This window comes from Protomyctophum bolini, assembly GCF_963924005.1.
Source record: "Protomyctophum bolini genome assembly, chromosome: 6".
NCBI classification, from domain to species: Eukaryota; Metazoa; Chordata; class Actinopteri; order Myctophiformes; family Myctophidae; genus Protomyctophum; species Protomyctophum bolini.
Window position 1 is genome coordinate 18,972,312 of NC_137867.1, and position 21,103 is coordinate 18,993,414.

At 43.2% G+C, this 21,103-nt stretch overlaps 1 protein-coding gene across 2 annotated transcripts in view; it reads left to right on the top strand.

Moving 5' to 3' along the window:
- The window catches only part of fancc (FA complementation group C), a 39,063-nt gene extending 19,071 nt beyond the window's left edge, over positions 1-19,992 (top strand). The window contains exons 5-15 of one of the 2 annotated variants that reach the window (XM_080766717.1): positions 244-351; positions 699-763; positions 1,781-1,945; positions 3,394-3,538; positions 9,801-9,856; positions 10,203-10,302; positions 11,247-11,316; positions 13,614-13,719; positions 15,034-15,208; positions 16,674-16,913; positions 18,005-19,992. In XM_080766717.1, the coding sequence (XP_080622843.1) occupies positions 244-351; positions 699-763; positions 1,781-1,945; positions 3,394-3,538; positions 9,801-9,856; positions 10,203-10,302; positions 11,247-11,316; positions 13,614-13,719; positions 15,034-15,208; positions 16,674-16,913; positions 18,005-18,166 (1,392 nt within the window). In that variant the 3' untranslated portion in view covers positions 18,167-19,992. The remainder of the gene's footprint in view (positions 1-243; positions 352-698; positions 764-1,780; positions 1,946-3,393; positions 3,539-9,800; positions 9,857-10,202; positions 10,303-11,246; positions 11,317-13,613; positions 13,720-15,033; positions 15,209-16,673; positions 16,914-18,004) is intronic. The other variant, XM_080766718.1, reaches the window with a different exon arrangement.
- Positions 19,993-21,103: the final 1,111 nt, after the last annotated feature.

A 21,103-nucleotide genomic window follows, 5' to 3' on the forward strand; every position in this document is an offset into this window, starting at 1 on the left:
CGAATGTTCATTTTTGATGTTTCTCATATGCTGTCCATACATTCTCCATTTTGTAATCGCTCTTCGTGTGGTTCAAACACAGTGAAGGCCAATAGCAGAGTCATCCTATACTTACAGTAACTAATTAGCTTTGATGTTATGAATCATGGGACGAATCAAAGTCTCGTCCGCCGTTTAAGATGTACTGTACTCGTAAAGTACCAATAATCCGCTGCACGTTGTGTTGCCCGCTCTCCCCTGCAGAATGTGTTGTGTCAGCTCGCTACAGAAGAGGATGGCACCGAGACGCAGGCGTTGGTGAAGCACATGGGCTTCCCGTCAACAGAATACCATCTCAGAGTTCTGAGGAAGGTACTAGATCTCTGCTATCGACTGTTCAGAGTGCTTTGTCTCAGTCTGTCGTCGTCGATGTCAGTGCATTTGTATAGAGGGTATGCGCGTGACATCATCATCAAACTCGGAAGTTATGCAGGAATGCCTACTGAGTGGCAAAAAACGACTTTATGGCCGTGACAACCCATGCATCAAAACAGAAAAGTCCTATCTGATTGCATTAAACAACGTTAAACAATGTTAAACTCACTTTGCATGTTGCTTTGCCACTCGATGTGCCATTCACTTTAAGCATGCGCATACCCTCTATTGGTCTCAGTTTGCAATGCATCATCATGGCACCTGTCCTCTTCCTGACTCCTCAGATGGTGGGGCTGCTGCTGGGGGAGATTGGGAAGAACTGCAGCACTCTGGCTACTACGAATCAGAGGTACTAAAACTCTGAAGAAAAAATGTTTGTCACTGGCAAAATAATGAAAAACTTGACTAAAATGTTACGGAGGGACGTAGAGAAGAGATCCAGTAGAACTAAAAGACAAGTCATTTTATGTTTGGTTGGGCTCGGGTGTTGTGCTCCCTCTGAAAACCGACAAGCTCGCAACGCGTCGTGCTACGAGCTTGTAGATTGGCTATTTTCAGTATGCAACCATGTGTAAAATCAGGCATTACGCCTTCACGGACCCGCCAAAATATCATCTTATGATAATTAGTTTCAATATTCAAGTTATTGAATATTGTGTTATATTCAAGTTTCAATATGACTAAAAATAAATCAATATTTGCTGTCAAAATCAACACTACTGAGTCCCCACATAATATTTGTTGGCCACAGGTCCAGCATAGATTAAGTCCTTTCACCAGCATTCTAACCACATTCTCAAAACTCAAGAAGTCTAATCTTCTAATTTGGTTTAATAGAACATTTTATGAATCTCGCATCTTTAAATGTAACCACTTAAAACACTATACTTTGACACTTATTACTGTCAAATAGCGATTATAGCCGCTCTACAAGCTCACACCCCGGCCGGATCATACCAAAGACTATAAAAATGGGACCCACTATGCCTCCCTGATTGGCACTCAGCACCAAGAGTTGGATTGGGTCGCTGCGACATACTAGTGTCATGTCCAGGGGGTGTACTTGTACATAAAGCTGCCGGCTCACGCTACAGATACAGGAGAGAGGCTCCTGCCCTATAGGCCTCATTGCGCTGCCTCACTTACAAGTAACGTACTGTATCACAAAGTGACATGACCAGAATAGGGACACTTAGGGTCCATGTGGTTAAGAGAGATAGAGATGCTATGGTCTGTATACCATTGTTGACCATATTCACACAGTGGTGAGCATTTTGCTCTCACGTCATTCTCTGCGGCAGGAAATCAATTGAAGGTAATCTCCGACATTTTTCTTGGCTGTCCTAATGTGAATACCTCTGTGCAGGTGTTCATGTGACCATGTTGTGGCTGCATCTCGGGCTTGTATTCCACTGGTCACATGTCCTGAGGCAGCACCTCTCATTGGAGCATTGCTGCAGCGACCGGTGACCTGTGTTAGGGAAACCCTCTGCCAAGACTTCCTGAATGCTGTAAGCTCCGCCTACTCCAGGTAAGTGCTTCAGGGACTTGATCAGACGTATAGATTCCACCAATACATGCATTTGTCTTCATGCATAGACCCTTTCACCAGCAGTGCTGGTTTCAACAATTGGAAGAATACGGCAATAAGGCAAAGGGACTAACCAGACATGTATGTAAACAGCATGTATGCATGTGCTGTGTTTTTAAAAACAACATGTAACATAGCTCTGACTGTAGCAGCTTAACAACACTCGTGTAGCCTATATATTTGACTACAACATGAAGCCAGACAATCAAGCCACCACAGGCCAGGCCAACCCGTCAGCAGGTTTCTGTAGGACTACGGTGAGGATGAGAGTCTTGGTCAACATGAAGTGAACACTGAACAGGAGTGGAAGTGTTTTTTGGCATTCTTGACTCTGTTCTTGATATATATTTTAAGGCTACTAATTTATAGTGTTTCGGTGAGGTCAAGCCTTCCTCCTCAGTATAGCAGTCATGTAGAAAGACGACTGATATACAGGGAGTCTTCAGCTGATGTCGGTAAAAAATAAACAATAAATAAACCACAAAATGGTTTTGGATATAAAAATGTATTTATTTAAAAATATATATATAATTATATATATATATATATATATATATATATATATATTTGCGAGAGGCAACAGTCTGGTAATATATATATATATATTACTAGACTGTTGCCTCTCGCAATTTCCAAATGCTTCCGTCATACAGTCTGGAGCAACAGAAGTTCTATCTATAAGTTACTAGTTACTTTGTAGATTTTGATTATTACGACAAAACATAGAGTAACCACTTCAGCCATATATATTTCAGCCTTTTGAAAATATCTACAAAGCTCACAATGCGTCGCGAGCTTGTGGATCTGCTATTTTCAAAAGATGATTTGAAAACTTGAAATGGCACATACTGTACATTTGGACACCAATACTTTTGTACTTTTACAAAAAAAGTACATTTTGAATTCCGGACTTTTACGTGTAACAGAGTAGTTCTACATTGCAGTACTGATACTTTTTACTTAAAGGTTTCATGACATTAATTTTCATTTAGGGTTAGGGTTTTTTCTTTTAGATTTTATGACCTCAATTACACCCAAAGAACCTGAACATTCAGTGGATTTTCTGTGGTCTGGAGTTTTCTCTGGGGTTTGGAAGCCTTTTTGAGCTGCAATGACAACAGGCGAAACAGTGAAAACAGTGACATCTGCATTGACATACTGTATATGCGATTTGCAGGCTGTGACATCACAATCAGCAGGAAAATCAGAGCACTTGTCTGAGCCAGAAACCCCCAGGATAATTCAGGTTTTTTGGGTGCAATTGAGCTCAGAAAACCTACAAACTAAATATTCAAAAACTTTTTATTTATGTCACAATCCCTTTAAGTAAAACATTTGAGTACTTTTTCCACCACTGCACTTGGATTGAATAATACTTGTGTTTTCAGCCAGTGCTTGGTCCTGGAGGAGCGGGCCATAATTTCTCTTTGGTGTCATGATCTGCCCAGCCTGGAGGGGGCAGTACTCAGCCTGGTGGAGTTTGCTCTCACAACACCACACAGCATGGAGCAGAAACTGTCACACTCACTACTGGTGGGTGATGTTTTGTTCACTTTATTTGTACTGTATGTAGAATGTTGTACAGTATATTGTACTATGGTTACCTTTTCAGCCACAGCACAAATTGGATTGTAAAAGCCAATGCTAAATGGCTTCTGCAGTTGAAAGCAATTATATAATCCTAACTCAGTATAGCCAGTTTGACTCATCTGTGCTGCATTATAGCGGCCGGCATTACATATCACTGCACACTCAATATACTCTAAGCTGCTTTGTAAACTGTGAAACCAAACTGTTACCATTTAATGACTACTCATTTCAACGTACGCTGGGGATTTGTGCTCTTCATTTTCTCAAACCTCACGGAAAATTCCCATTTCTGTATTTGATGGGCTTTTATAGACTATTCGTTGACCATTTGGTGTTGCTCTGCATGCATCTCACATAATTTGGCTAGCTCCAAACAGCATCTCACATCATTTGGCTAGTTCTACACAATCCCTACCATGCTAGATAAACACTGAACTCTCTGTCCCATGACTAATTGCAACATCATTTAGCTAATGATTAGTCCAAAAAGTCTGAAATGATGATGGATTTATTGGATATAACCAATGATTTAGAGAGTAGAGAGGGTCTCCTCACTGCGTTTGTGTGTGCGTGCACATGTGGGGTGTCTCAGCTTTTTGGAGATGTAAGAAGGGGCGGGCTCCAAGGAGAAAAAGACTGGGAACCAGTGACTACACTACAGCCTGGTTTCACATCAGGTTCTGGGAGCCTGATGTGGGCCCTGCTCAGTCAGGAGGCAGTGCTAACGCTGACTTCTGGGAATCCATGGGAGGAGAGAGCGGTACGGATGCTCTGGATTGGCCAAGCCGACAAGACGACACTGGAACCAAACGCTATAGCAACACAATACCACCATTTTAACCACTGTCTTAAAGGCGTAGTTCACCCAGAATATGACTTATTTTCTATTAATTACACACCCCATGACGCCTTGAATTCATGGATTTCTTTTTTGAGCCCAAACTTTGATGACCAGCGGAGTCTCAATTGAGTCTCCTACTGACCAGCCACCCTGTCGTCCAATTATTGGCTCAGGAATGTGACAATAACAAAAACATCTCAGTGAATTCAAGGCTTCATGGAGTGTGTAATTGATAGACAATAAGTCATTTGTTGGGTGAACTACTCCTTTTTGCCCTATTTTATTTCCTATCTACCCATTCAGGGGTGGTTCTGATTATGAGGGGAAACGGAAACGGCAACATAAATATTATAATAAACTTTATTGTCCCCGAAGGGATATTCATCTTCACAGGTCTGTTCTAAACACCCACAACAAAACAACATATATCACAGAAAAACATCACCAAGACAATACAGTGAGCCACACATAAACCATCCTATCGGCAGGGCAGTTTGTTTAATGCCACGATGGCTGAGTGGACGAAACTCCTACTAAAGCTGACCTTTTTCCATGCTAAGATAGTGTATATCTTTGTCCAGATGGCATGAGGTTGAACAAGCGATGAGGGAATATCAATATCATGGAACTTCAGGTTCTGGAAGGTTCTGATAGCCTTCGTAGGCAAAGAGAGCCTATGCTGTACAATCTATACTGTAGGACCTGGTACAGAGCTTCATGTACATCTATACTGTAGGACCTGGTACAGATCTTCATGTGTACAGCATAGGACTGTGCCGTTGATTACACTTGATCCCGTCATCTTGAGTTTCTGAGCTGGTAATCATCTGCGCATGGTGGGGGGAAAGGCATACGCGGGATCTTGTAAACAGCTCTGTGTGTCTGTCTCTGTGTGTGTGTGTGTGTGTGTGTGTGTGTGTGTGTGTGTGTGTGTGTGTGTGTGTGTGTGTGTGTGTGTGTGTGTGTGTGTGTGTGTGTGTGTGTGTGTGTGTGTGTGTGTGTGTGTGTGTGTGTGTGTGTGTGTGTGTGTGTGTGTGTGTGTGTGTGTGTGTGTGCGCGCCCACACTCACGTGTGTGTGTGTTTATCTTTACTGTCATGTATCTATTTGTTTATTCTACCTCATCCATCTCTGATTGGACACTCCTAGTGTGTACACACACACACACACACACACACACACACACACACACACACACACACACACACACACACACACACACACTTGTTTGAGAAATGGCATCATATTCAATGTGTCTGTTAACGAGGGTGGGAGGCATACGTTTTAGGTTTCATCAACCCTTCGGGTTTGTTTAGATCTCAGATGTTTATGTGTGTGTGTTTGTGCGAGTGAGTAGTATGCATGTGTTAAAGGGTTTTAAAGAAACCAACAAAAAAAACATAGTCGCCAACTGGCTTGTCTCTCCTTTTGCCTCCCTCTCCCTTGGTTGTTTAAACTGCAATCAAAAATGGGAAACGTGAAATTAGGCTCACATTCCTGTTTTGGGCTAACCCTCCCCCCCCCCCCCCCCCCCACGTGTCCCAGCGAGACACGGGTCCAATAACAATAAACACTCACTTCCTGGGCCCGGCTGCCAAAAAACAGGATGTTTGCTGCATGGTGTAATTGACCTCCTTGAAGTGTTAGCGGTAAGGTACAGAGGATGCTAAAAATCCCATCTGTTTTCACTAGGGGGAAACCATGATGGCACATATATACACACACACACGTGTGTGTGTGTGTGTGTGTGTGTTTGTGTGTGTGTTTGCAGGACCTGGTACAGCTGCATGTATTGGACTATGACGCTGATATACACTTAATCACATCATTTTGAGATGTCTGTCTATACACACACAGACACACATTTCCTAAAACTGAGTGGCCTAGAAAGGAGTCGTTTAGCAGACCTAATGTTAGTGTTGTAATAACATCGCAGAAACACCAGGGGGTTCTGTTTGCTCTGATTGACTTCACTATGACAGGGGCTGGTACTTTATGTGACCGGGCGACAGCAGTTTTACAGTAGCACCAAAATATATGTACTGTAACTAGTAAAAGTTCCCTTCTGGGCACAGGTTTCCACCAGGAGGATATAGGAGTGTGTGTGATTTAGGAGTAATATAAACATGTTTTTGTTGGGGGGGGGGGGGGGTTTGCAACAATTTTTTTCATTTTGTTGAGGAAATGCAGAGCCAGATCACTCATAGCATCTCTGAGGATAGAATTATGGATGAGCAGGACATGTGCAGCCCGTACAAAACAGGCCACTCTTGAAAACCTTGGAAGGCAATCTTAGCCAATCAGTGTAGAATCTGAAAAAAACAACAGACTCGTCTTGATCACATGACTACAAAGGTCATGTGAAGATTTGCGTGAGATTTGGATGAAATCTGTGCGACTAACATAAACAATGTGTTTTGCAGAAAACGGCCTCATGGTGGCGCTATAACCGGCAGATGTGGAGGGATGCAGGGAAAAAGTTTTTCCATGGGCTCTAAGGAGTGCGCATACATAAGTTGTATACAGATCGATGCAGTTATAGGTAAAAGCAGGAATTGCCCTGTTATAGCGCCACCGTGAGGCTGATTTTGAACAAAATTAGTGGCATGTCGTCCGTGGCCTAGTGGAAAATATATATATATATAATATATATATAATTTCACGGAAATTGCACACTTTGATTTGTGGCATTTTGTTCGAAACGGACCAATCATGTGAGCTTTGGAAGCCAATCTTAGCCAATCAGGATGGAAGATGGGAAATGGTGCAGATGCGTGTTGATCACATAACTATGGAGATAGTGTATACCGAATTGTGTGATGTATGGATAAAATGTGGACGAGTAATCTACAGAATGTGTTTTGCCTAAATCGGCCTCATGGTGGCGCTATAACAGGCCGTTGAGGAATATTTGGTGCAGAGGTCACTCGTTGGCATTCAGGGAGTGTGTGTGCAAAGTTCGGCCTGGTGGAGACAATAAAACATACTCTCTCCCCATGCCTTTGGCCTGGTGGAGACAATAACATACTCTCTCCCCATGCCTTTGGCCTGGTGGAGACAATAACATACTCTCTCCCCATGCCTTCGGCCTGGTGGAGACAATAATAAACATACTCTCTCCCCATGCCTTCGGCCTGGTGGAGACAATAATAAACATACTCTCTCCCCATGCCTTCGGCCTGGTGGAGACAATAATAAACATACTCTCTCCCCATGCCTTCGGCCTGGTGGAGACAATAATAAACATACTCTCTCCCCATGCCTTCGGCCTGGTGGAGACAATAAGGAGACATAGCTGTACAGTAATGCCACTTCTTGCTGCAGTGCTTGTGCTTCTGAGGTGGAATTGTGGATGTCCTGTCCTTGAGGCGGGCCGCAGTTCCAGGCTAAATCATTCGCATGTATGTTATGGGACTGTCACAAACGTCCAAACGGGACTAATACTGGTAAAATATCAATTGCGGGCTCTAAATGCTTATCAAACTTGAGCTCATTGAAATGTATGTTGAGAAACACTGCTCTAATGATCCCTGTTCATTAGAGTGGCTACATTTGTAGAATGTTGTCCCTTTATAAGAAACTTAATGCACAAATCAGTATCTTTTTATGTATTTCTTTACAGCAGAGTGGCCATAGTATTACTTAGCACACAGTAGAGGGAGAAAAGGCCTCTGTCGTGCGACTCAATCCAATGCCAGCAGAGGTACGCGTCAGTCCTGACACGGGAGCCCTTAGCAGCTTATACTTCCTATCTCTTTAGGCACACAAATTATTACACGTATTATACATGATGTGTCATGCTGCAGGATCAAAGCGACGGGGGTAATCTACATGTGTTCTCCCTATAGTAAGCCGTGTATACGGTACCTCTAAAAGGGAGCCTGGAAAAACAGAGAGAACAGGGACTTCCATTTACTACTGCCCTCCCACACCATACGAGCGAGATGATAGCCGGAGAATAATTAGACGTTTTTTTTGTGCTCCATGTATGAACGTGGAGTGGGAGGCAGGCATGTACACTGCAGCTGGTGAATGTTTGTGCAGGGGCGTTTTTAGAATGTGTTAAATGTAAAACACATGACGGGCCCGCATTAAGACCTCATTTAAACCTCCTCGTATGATGGTGGTGCTCTCTGGAAGTTTAAAGTGGAAAAACGCGCTGCTTCATTTGAAAGATCTTGTTTTGGCGAGCAAAACAGTTGTTTGATGAGGTATGACTTCGCTTCGGCTTTAGGTGTGTGTGTGTGTGTGTGTGTGTGTGTGTGTGTGTGTGTGTGTGTGTGTGTGTGTGTGTTGGTGTGGTGTGGTGTGGTGTGGTGTGCGAGCAAGACTGAAAGAATGATGGAAGGAGAGAGATGATTTGAGCGATAACCCAACTGGGAGAACAGATAGGATAGAACTTTGGCAGATGTTGGCTGATGTAGCAACAGTGACACCCAGTGGTGCTATTAACAATAAAGCAGACCTTTCAAGTCTCTATTTACAGTAGATAAATGGTACAGTAAGTTTACTGTAGATGTAGTAATGAAGACATAAAGTGCTCAAAGCTTTCAATGGGGTTTGATATTGCATATTTTCTCATTTTTCTCCGCGTTTCATCTGTCTAGTCTAGTGCATTGGTTCTCAACCTTTTCAGTCCATGAACCCCTAAAATAATCATAATATTTGAACTAGGGACCCCCCATCCTGACAAGCACATGGAAATGTAGGAGTTACATTTTGTTTATCTTTGTTCCACAGATAAATATTGTGAAAATAGAAGATTGACAACCTTACAATTACAGTACGCCTCGCAGCATAGATCGTCTAGTTTCACAATTTCACTCTTTCTGATTTTTTGGCAATTTCGCCAGTTTTTATAGTATAGTTTGTTGGTGATCTTTTTCTTTTCTTTCTTTCTTTTTCTTTGAGGTATTAAAATAAGTCTTAACAGAAAATTGTCACTTCACTGTCACCCGGGGACCCTCCAAAAAGCAGGTTGAGAACCACTGGAGTTGTTGAGAGTGAGTGTGTGTGTGCGTGCGTGCGTGCGTGCGTTTGATTGATTAATCAATCAATTGAATCGATTGATTCAATAGTTAGATTATATAAAATAATTAGACATAAATGTAAAAACAGCAACCTATGCAAATTCATAGACATGACATGAAGAATAAAAACAAAATTCAAAAATTCATCAACAAACAACAAAAAAAGCTGATAACTGTTTAAGGGGGAAGGATAATTTCCTCTCGCTTGGGCTGGCTGAAAGGTGGATCTTCAGGCGTGCGTGCGTGTGCGAGTTTGTGTGTCAAATACATTAATTCGTTAAACGAATATAGTGAGCCTATATAAAGTGATGAATCCCTGTTTTTGTGTGTTCCAGCCTAAAGCTTGTTCTGTACACTGCTCACTGTTCTTGGTGGTGAATGACATTTTCAGGTGAGTGTAATAATGTAGTTTCTGTGTCATTTTAAAGTCATACTGTAACTTTGTTTTTTGTAATCACTATATTTTTAGCACCTCTGGTATGTACGGTAGCTACATGGACATTATGGCATCTGTTTGAACTGTGGTTCCCAGTGTAGGGGACTCAAGTACTGTACTTAAATACTACGTGTGTGTGTGTGTGTGTGTGTGTGTGTGTGTGTGTGTGTGTGTGTGTGTGTGTGTGTGTGTGTGTGTGTGTGTGTGTGTGTGTGTGTGTGTGTGTGTGTGTGTGTGTGTGTGTGTGTGTGTGTGTGTGTGTGTGTGTGTGTGTGTGTGTGTGTGTGTGTGTGTCCTGTAGGTCCATCCTGAAGCAGGTGGAAGGGAGTCAGGCTTTGCGGTCACTGCTCAGCTCCTTCACCATCTGTTTCCTCAGGGAACGGACACTGCTGCAGTCTCAGGTACACCTGGAGGTCACCAACCAACCAGAGTGTGTAGATCAGGCAGCACGCACACACACACACACACACGTGTCAGTGGTTCTCTAGCCTGAGCTAACGTGTTAGGTTTCTGGTCTAGAGGGGCAGGCCGCGGCTGAGATTTGCGCACGCCCTGATTGGATCTCATCGATCTGTCCGTCACCCCCGGCCCCTCCTCTCCCCCTAGTGCGCTACGTCACATCATTTGGAGCGACGCCCACCCGGAAGGGTTGACTCCCACTTTTAGACCAGAGCGGCCAATGCGTTCCTCCAGGCTTTCAATTTTTGCACCAACAAAAATGAAAGCCTGGTACCGAGGCTAGTGGTTCTCAAGCTGTGGGTCGGGTCCTCCAAGGGGGCTCATCCCCCGATGACAGTGAAGTGACAATGTAAGGATCTTTTTAATGCCTAAAAAGAAAACGCATAAATGACCATTACTGCATCAAAAGTAATTAACAAATAGACCATTGCTATCAAAAGTAAGTAAAACTACATGAAATACGTGAAACATTGGCCAAATTGTCAAACATCTATTTTGTCATCTATTGGCCGCAGCTTGAAAAGTTTGAGAACCACTGGTCCATCTGGTGGTTCATTCACCTAGCCTGAAGTCTTCTGGTAGTAGAATCGCTGTTGTAAAGCTATGCTATGCTTTAACCACTAGATGGCAGCGACTATTTGTGTAGCACAAACATTTTCTACAAGGAGGCATTCATGCTGCACTAAACGTTGCCTAGTACACACTACATTACACTTTAGCACACACTACATCAATGAGGTATAATAGCCCTCCTGTCAAAGTGTTGTCTTATTGCTGCTGCAGTGCCGAATACGGTATTGTGTGCTGAATTTGTGAGTTCAATGAGAATTGCACAGGGGAATGAATTTAGAAATACAGCAGTAATGACCGTAGTGTGTTGTTTCAGGGGTCCCTGAAAGCCTTCTTCCCAAATGCCCCACGCAAACTGCTGGTTCCTCTTCTAACCCAACCATCAGGTGTGTATATATATAATCAGAATCAACTTTATTGTCACATAACAGTTTTAAAAAAAGATTTCTCCAAAAATTACAATAAATGGAAGAAGGGAGGGAGGGCGTTGGGGGAAGGAGATCAAGGACGGAAAGAAGAAAGTTTGAGAGTTTTTGCAAAAACAAATTATACATTGTGTGTGTGTGTGTGTGTGTGTGTGTGTGTGTGTGTGTGTACCCTCTGTGTTATGATGCCTATGCAGTGTCCTTGTCTAACTATAAATGCACCACCAAGTCTCTGTGTGTGTGTGTATGACCGTACGTGTGCACGTCTGAAATCCACATAACTCGAGAATCGTTCGCCCCACCGACTTCAAATTGGACACACGTGTTCCACACCACCACAGGGAGTGCAGTTCCCGGTGTCGAGTCGGTCGGACCCACGGTTGTCCAGAACCACCACAAAAGGCCTCTGCCCGGGCTCTGGACCTGATCTCCATAATGGAGCTGTCCTGTTCTGACATCATTCTGCATAGACTCCATATTTGGGCATGCCTGACAAAGAACTCCATACAGTATATGGGCATAAAAGGGACACAGACATAATAACTGGGTGGGTCGGACTCACGGTTGTCCAGAACCGTGCTCCAATTATAGACAAATTCAGAAACAGGTCTCATGGTCGCAGCGAACATATTTCCTCTAGGTGGAATACACAGTCTTCTACTATGTACATTGAACGGTAGAGTGACTGATGTTAGTCTGCTCAAACGTTACTCTTTTACCTGCTTTTTACTGTACTTTATACCTCGAGGTATAAAGTACAACATTCTTGTGTTCATACAACAGAAACATTGGGTATTGGGTAAGACTGACGTGTATCTTTCAGGACCTTTCCCTGCTTCGTCTCAACCATTACTCTATAGCTCTGGTCTGGTATTTTTTGACATTCCGTTTCTCTCCAAAGTTGATTTCCACTACTGTTGGAGCAGCCATAAACTACACAGGTTCATCCCAATGTTCTGGGCAACTTTGTAAAGTTAGTGTTAGTAAAAAGCAGGTAAAAGAGTAACGTTTGAGCAGACTAACATCAGTCACTCTACCATTCAATGTAGTAGAATATCTGGCTGTTTACACTGCAGATATGTCGTCTCCGCCTTCAGGAAATACGTTTGCTGCGACCATGAGACCATCTCTGAATTTGTCTATATGGAGCTGGCCTGTTCTGACATCACAAATGTGTTCTGACATCTGCATAGACTCCATATTTGGGCATGCCTGACAAATAACTCCATATATGGGCATAAAAGGGACACTTGGTGGGGCATACATTTCCAACTTGCATCATTCCAACGGGCACCGTTCTGGTATTATGAGAAAGAACCTCCCTTCTGGGTTTCCTTTAACTGTGTAAACAGGGTGGGCCTCCAGCAGAATGAATGGCTGTCTGTGTTCCATAGATCGATAGCAGGTAGTTAACACTGTTTTCACATTAGATCAATATTTTTGATAGATCGGTGAACGGAAGTGAGGCTTTTTCTGAAACTAGGCGTTTTAAGAGAATTTCTCACCCGCTTTGCTCCCGTGAGAACGCACAGAGATTTAATATTTGCTGCCATTTACCTTCCTGTATGCAACCTAAACGAGCACCATCGATCATTGTAGACAAATAGACCAACTGACCTTTTATTTAATCTGCTCATTAAAAAAAAAACCTGAAATGACCAGAAAGTGAGTGTGCGTTTCTCGGCACTGTTAGTGTTGTGTAGGTAGCGTTGTGCCACTGAGGAGGTGGATGACAGCGAGGGTCCAGCGCTGCTTATCAGTGCGTGCCCAGACCAGCCCTGTAGTCAGCCCTGATTTACATGAATGGGGGGGGGGGGGGGGCATTTAGGGACACGCTGGCGTCCGGCCAGAGCTCCACAGTTAATTATCAGTCGTGTGGACGGGATGAGCGGCTATTTTTCACCAGGGGACAGAGACAGAATGGGACAGTGGAAAGTGGAAGGCCTAAAGTTTCACTACGATTTGTGTGTGTCCCCCCCTGGGTGGAGTATAGGGACATCGGTGGTGGTGGTATAAACAATGTAACAAACAACATTTTTATATCGTCGGCCTGGGAAAATACTCTCATTCTGATCATCCAGAGGGATTCCATAAAATGTATTTAAAGCACAGTAGGTAGAGGGGCGATTTGCGTGTGTTCTCTGAAAAGTTAATTCATCATGGTACACTGTGTGATTCGTGTGGTTGATGATTGATTGAAAAACAAAACAAATTGTGATGCAACGTGTCTCCATATTTGCACGTCTCTCTCCTTTCAGAGATGTCCCGGGAGGCTTGGAAAGATCACCTGAACTGGCTAAGTGGCTCCCTGCAGAGACTAACACAGGAGGAGGAGGAGAACGGAGGTGAAGATGGAGGCGCCAGGTGAGAGCACAAAGGAGAAAGCCAGAGCGAGAGAAAAGTGTTAATGTGTGTGCCTCCTACTACTGTGTGCCTCCTGAATGCCTGTGCAATGTTCTCATTTCCATTAGCTGCTGTTGAGGGGGCGGTTAGCCTAGATATTTTCCCCCGTGCATCACAGCGGAGAGGTCCTGGCATGCGGTGTGGCTCCTCTGAGCGCTCATTAGAGGCTATTAGCCTGGGAAAGAGAGAGCTGCCGCGCAAATGAGCATTGGAGAGAGAAGGAGAGGCAAGGCGGGAGAGTGAGGGGAGGGAAAGGGGCAACGAAAAACCTACACCGTATTAGACAGAGAAGAAAAAAAAACGAGCAAACGACAACTGGATGGCTTTAGACCGAGAAAGAGAGCGGCTAAGGGACGTAGATTTTTTTTTTTTAAAGGAGAGGAACGAGCGATTAGAGGGAAGGAGGGGAAACTGAGATGCGGTTGGTGGCCCCGGGGATGGAGACGGCTGACTCGCTACCCCTCCAGCTGCGGCTTTTAACAGGGCCCATTATCCCCCCACCACCGATTCATTCCGGAGCACCGTGCAAAAAAGAAATCCCAAAATGTTGTTGCAAGCCAGCGGTGGGAAAGTAGCATTTCTGTGTCGCTCCGAGCGGGGGATGCAGCTGCCAGGGCCTTCAGAAGACTGCTGTTAATCCATTTAGGCCTGACGTCGAAAATAAATAAAAAACGTCTAAATTCTGACAGTTTTCTGACATGTTTCTGTATTAGTGGTGCTACATTTTTCAAAAATAGCAGACCTACAAGCTTGTAGCGCACCACCGAGTTGTAGATCTGCTATTTTTCAATAGCTAAAGCATAACGTAATGCTAACACCAAAAGGGGTTCCCGCCCAAAATGGGTTAAAGTGGGGTGGGGGTGGGGGTGGTGTACTACGAGCAGAGGCGAGCTCTAATGATGGGTATTAGGAAAATTTGAGAGAGAGAGAGAGAGATCTTTATCTAACTTTAGGCCGTGCCCGAGCCGTTGCAGCTGTCTGGCGTTATTTCACTATCTTTCACAGCGTTGCTCACTTATTTATGTTTCACGCCCGATATCGAACCCAATATTCCGCCTGTTTTGCCCCATCTCCATGTGTCTATACCGTCTCTTCTGAAAACCACATTTTATTATTTAGGCTATAGCATTGCCTGCAGCATTGCTCATGCAGATCCACCTTTGAACCCTCCGTCGCCAGTCTGGGGGTTTTTAACCAACCAACTTTTAATCAAGCTTCTAATCTAGAATCTAGACTGAGCAATGCCAGTGAGTTTTTTCACCTCCCGTCCCATAGGGGTCAGTGGGCTGTTTTCGAGGCCTGGTTCCTGCTGGCTCAGTGTGCCCACTGGGTGGAGGTGGCTGTGCAGCTGTTGGTGTCTGCAGACCCAGAGGATTGTGGCGCGCTGTTGTGGCTGCTGACCTTCTACCACCACCCCACCAACAGGGGGCACCACAGGACCCTACAGCTGGTAAGAAGTTAGAACACTTCTCAAGCCAAAAAAAGCATTTTTTTTAAAACACGAGTCACATACATGTTTGTGTTATTTATGGTCAAACCTTTTTCTTTTGTTTCAAATGACACAGGTTTTCATAGGGATTTTAACCTCAAATATATATAGTGTTGCACTCTATTTCTATACTTTCTATACTGTTATGTTATGGGATCAATGTTATGGCACAGATGCTCAGTAGCGTTAAAATAATACTAATAGGATGCATTACAGCCTGAAGATGCAGGGGCTTCTTCAGGCGTGAAACCAGTACAGTCACTGCTGTGAGCGTGGTGTGTGTGTCACTTGAGCCCCTCCTCGAGGTGTACTCCAAGGACCTTGAACTTGCAGACCCTTTCCACTGCAACTCCAACGATGACGATAGGCTTGTGCTTTCTCATCATCTTCCTGAAGTCCACAATCAGCTCCTTGCTCTTGTTGAGGGTGAGGTTGTTCCCCTTGCACCAGACGGAGTCAGTGATCTGACCTCATGCCTATAGGAAGTTGGAAGTCTCATTATTGTTGACAATCTGGCCTACCAGCGTTGTGTCGTCAGCATACTTGATGAAGACATTGGAGCTGTACGTGGCTATGCAGTCATGAGTGTACAAGGAGTACGCATCCCTGGGGGGCTCCTGTGCTGAGGGTCAGGGGGGTCAGATGTGATGTTGCCCATGGCATGTGCAGAGTAGCTCGCAGGTGCAGTGCCACACAGGCTCATGCTTAGCACCAAGAATACACGTACAGATCAGGTGGTGTGTGATGACAGAAGTCTCTTCATGTCTATATGTCTATTTCTGTCTGTGCCTATGTATGGTGTCTGACAGCGCACGCATCGCCTGCGTCAGTTGCGGCAGCCTTGTCCCTACCGCAGGCTCAGGAATAGACTGAGAGAAGGATGAATAACACACTAAGGGATTAATTATGGATGGCCACTATTAGAGAGAGCAAGGGGGGACAGAGAGAGAGCGAGCACACCACAGATATGGGGTATTGATCTCTCATCGAGTGCATCTGGCCAGCCTGTCTGAGTTTCACCTTTCTGCCTCCTGTCTCTCCGTCTCCCCGTTGCATCCAGGAAGACTTGTCTTAGCGTCTTTCGGGACCATTGTAGTCAATGTTGTCTTTACAAAAGAATGACTGGTCCCTTTTTCTTTACAATCTATGATATATATGCTAAGTATTGATAAAAATATATATTTACATTGTCGGGAAAGATGACCACAGAGTGAAAATAGTTTTCAGCGTCATCCACGTTTAACCACGTGAACGTTAGCGTCCCTATTCTGGGAATGTCATAACAGGCGGTGGACATCTGCAAGCACAAATGGTGGTAGATGGTGTAGTGTAGAGTGTAGACTAGGGGAAAAGATGGGGCCAAGTAAATAAAGTACATAAAGTAGGGATTACGTGTGTAAATAGCATGTTACCTTTCTTCTCCCAGGTGGCAGCCAGAGAAGTGTGGGAGCGCCTCAGATCCCTCTTTCTGGTTTCGGCGATTCACCCACCTTCCAGCTACCTGCAGCCACTGGTTGAGCTCCTGTCACGCACTGAGCAACTGTCCCTCTCCCCACTATTGGTTCTCAGCCTTCTGGTCAACTTCGCGGTTCACTCCACGGTCTCTTTGAGCGGAGCGGCAGAGATTGTACGCACGGTGAGGAAACCATCCATATTGTCTCCCAAGGTCATTGGCAAATATTTTCATTCAAACTAACTATTCCCATAGAGGATAATAGGTGATGTCTTATTCATACAGGTTGATGCTAGCCTGGAAACCAGACCAATCTTCCATTGCAAAACAAACCTTGCCCTCTGCAGTGATGTCAAAGTCATACAATTTGTCACACATGTTACCGCAGTGAAATTTGTTCTCCGCCTTTGACCCATCTCTTGGAGCGGTGAGCTGCAGCCGTGCCACGCTCGGGAATCATTTGATTAGTTGATTTGACCCCCCCCAATCCAGGGGTAGGCAACCTTTATTATCAGAAGAGCCATTTTTGGCCCAAAAACGTATTACAATTCTATCTGTAGCTGCAAAATATGTTTGCTTTAATAAAGCAAACTTTAATTATTTGGGATTTTTCTGGTCTTTCAATATTACATTTTATTGTTTGTTAATTTCTCAAAGCATATCAAGTATACTGTACCAGTAAGCCAGCAGCATTGGTGGTGAAAACAAACAAAGATGTCTTATCATGAATACATTCTTCTATTCTCCTGTTTTCCTTCATTAAATTTGATTCTTATTTTTATCTGGTCTATAGGCAACATTGTTTTGCAATATCAAAATGAAAGAATAACTTTATGCCTACTACAAATTCAATAATAAATTATGATTAAATGTAAAAAAAAAAGAAATGAAAAAGAAAACCTCTTATTCCTTTTGATACTTCTTCTTCTACTGGGAGCCACGGGTGAGTGCCTATAAGAGCCGCCTGCCCCAATCCAACCCATTGATGCTGAGTGCAAGGCAGGGAGGCATTGGGTCCCATTTTTACAGTCTTTGGTATGACCCGGCCGGGGATCGAACCCCCGACCTCCCAGTTTCAGGGCGGAAACACTCTAACCACAAGGCCACTGTCTGGTCATATTAGTATGATACTGCCAGGCAAGGTTGAGGCTTGTATTTAAAAAATCAACCTTGTTCAAAATAGAAATTCTGTTGCTTTATCGCTGCATAGTATTTGTATTCTGTGTGGAGGACACAAAATGTACAGTATGTTTGGCTGACATAGTGGCACAAAAACAAAGTCCTCTGTTTGTTTGTCACTCCAGGTGGTGAAGCAGTCTAGTGTGGTCGATGAAGCTGTGTGTGTTCTCAGCTTGATGGAGTTCAGACCAAATGGACATGGTTGCTTATCCACAGATGCTAACAGCATTCAATTCAGGATCAAGGCTCTTCAGGAGATGCTCACACAGACATCGGCTGACTTGTAAAGGGAGCGCTACCGAGAGCACCAAATGCGCACACGCACACGCACACATACACACACACACACACACACACACACACACACACACACACACACACACACACACACACACACACACACACACACACACACACACACACACACACACACACACACACACCAGTGAGTCTTGTCTTGGCTAAGGGGTTTATTAGTATTCAGAATAACAAGTAGACATGATTCACCACACTCTTGTAGACATGCAGTACTTCAATGACAGGAATCTGAAGAGTGTGTCCTAACATCAGAGTTAGGACACCGATTATGTGGAAAGGCTACAATTATACACACACAAACACAACTACTGGGCCCCGTAAGGACACCTCAGCGGTGACACCGTGACAGATCATACTGCAGGGAGCCAGCAGCTCATAAAATGTGTCAAGACCCTCCCACTCATATGATTGTCTCGCAGCACCACATTCTTCACGCTACACACACCGCCTGGCAGACATTCCACCTGGGAGGGAAAAAAGGCCACAACAATGTTACTGTTCATTCATTGTTTATGAAAAAACCCAACAATACCGAATATATGTGATCAACGCATGCATAATGAAATGTCACTGTTTCAAAATGAAAAACATCATTAGTGGTATCTTCCTACAGTACCTTTGCCGTGGACACGGAGATCATGTTTTTGCCTCTTATTTCATGAAGCAATGTGTGAATTCTCATCAAATCGGCTGTACAAGAATCACGTCATAAGGAAGAAATTATTACATTTTGATTCATAGTTTTGCGGTCAAGTTCCTATTCACCACCGCAGAGAAGAGGGGTTTGTTCATTGTTGTCTCCGATGCTGGATGGCCGAAGGCCGGAGACTATTTCACTGTATGTGTCTGTACGTGTGTCGGTGAACAGCTAATCTCTGCCACCAATCGACCGATCGTCATGAAACTTTGCTTGGACACTCCAGGGAGGCCATAGAAGAACTTCCACCCCAAACCTGTTGCACTGCTGTTTCGTTTCTCTTCTCTTTGCTCTCCTGAAAAAAACGATGGGTTATAGCCCATGTTTTTTGAAATTTTGAATAAAAAAGTTATCCTCGTTTCTCATCATTTTGGACCATGGGCTATAGCCCATATCGTACGGCATACTATAACACGCCGTTTTTCATCATTTTTGAGGATTTGAAATAAATGAAAAAAAACGATGGGTTATAGCCCATGTTTTTTTTAATTTTGAAAAAAAAAGTTAGCCTCGTTTCTCATCATTTTGGACCATGGGCTATAGCCCATATCGTACGGCATACTATAACACGCCGTTTTTCATCATTTTTGAGGATTTGAAATAAATGAAAAAAACGATGGGTTATAGCCAATGTTTTTTGCAATTTTGAAAAAAAAAGTTAGCCTCGTTTCTCATCATTTTGGACCATGGGCTATGGCCCATATCGTACGGCATACTATAGCACGCCGTTTTTCATCATTTTTGAGGATTTGAAAAAAACGATGGGTTATAGCCCATGTTTTTTGAAAAAAAAAAATTGCCTCGTTTCTCATCATTTTGGACCATGGGCTATAGCCCATATCGTACGGCATACTATAGCACGCCGTTTTTCATCATTTTTGAGGATTTGAAAAAAATGAAAAAAACGATGGGTTATAGCCCATGTTTTTTTAAATAAAATAAAAAAAGTTAGCCTCGTTTCTCATCATTTTGGACCATGGGCTATAGCCCATATCGTACGGCATACTATAGCACGCCGTTTTTCATCATTTTTGAGGATTTGAAATAAATAAAAAAAACGATGGGTTATAGCCAATGTTTTTTGCATTTTTGAAAAAAAAAGTTAGCCTCGTTTCTCATCATTTTGGACCATGGGCTATGGCCCATATCGTACGGCATACTATAGCATGCCGTTTTTCATCATTTTTGAGGATTTGAAAAAAACGATGGGTTATAGCCCATGTTTTTTGAAAAAAGAAATTAGCCTCGTTTCTCATCATTTTGGACCATGGGCTATAGCCCATATCGTACGGCATACTATAGCACGCCGTTTTTCATCATTTTTGAGGATTTGAAAAAAATAAAAAAAACGATGGGTTATAGCCCATGTTTTTTTAAATAAAATAAAAAAAGTTAGCCTCGTTTCTCATCATTTTGGACCATGGGCTATAGCCCATATCGTACGGCATACTATAGCACGCCGTTTTTCATCATTTTTGAGGATTTGAAAAAAATGAAAAAAACGATGGGTAATAGCCCATGTTTTTTTTAATTTTGAAAAAAAAGGTTAGCCTCGTTTCTCATCATTTTGGACCATGGGCTATAGCCCATATCGTACGGAATACTATAGCACGCCGTTTTTCATCATTTTTGAGGATTTAAAAAAAATGAAAAAAACGATGGGTTATAGCCCATGTTTTTTGAAATTTTGGAAAAAAAAGTTATCCTCGTTTCTCATCATTTTGGACCATGGGCTTTAGCCCATATCGTACGGCATACTATAGCGCGCCGTTTTTCATCATTTTTGAGGATTTGAAAAAAATGACGAAATGACAAAAACGATGGGTTATAGCCCATGTTTTTTGAAATTTTGAAAAAAAAAGTTAGCCTCGTTTCTCATCATTTTGGACCATGGGCTATAGCCCATATCGTACGGCATACTATAGCGCGCCGTTTTTCATCATTTATGAGGATTTCAAAAAAATGACGAAATGACAAAAACGATGGGTTATAGCCCATGTTTTTTGAAATTTTGAAAAAAAAAGTTAGCCTCGTTTCTCATCATTTTGGACCATGGGATATAGCCCATATCGTACGGCATACTATAGCGCGCCGTTTTTCATCATTTTTGAGGATTTGAAAAAAATGACGAAATGACAAAAACGATGGGTTATAGCCCATGTTTTTTGAAATTTTGAATAAAAAAGTTATCCTCGTTTCTCATCATTTT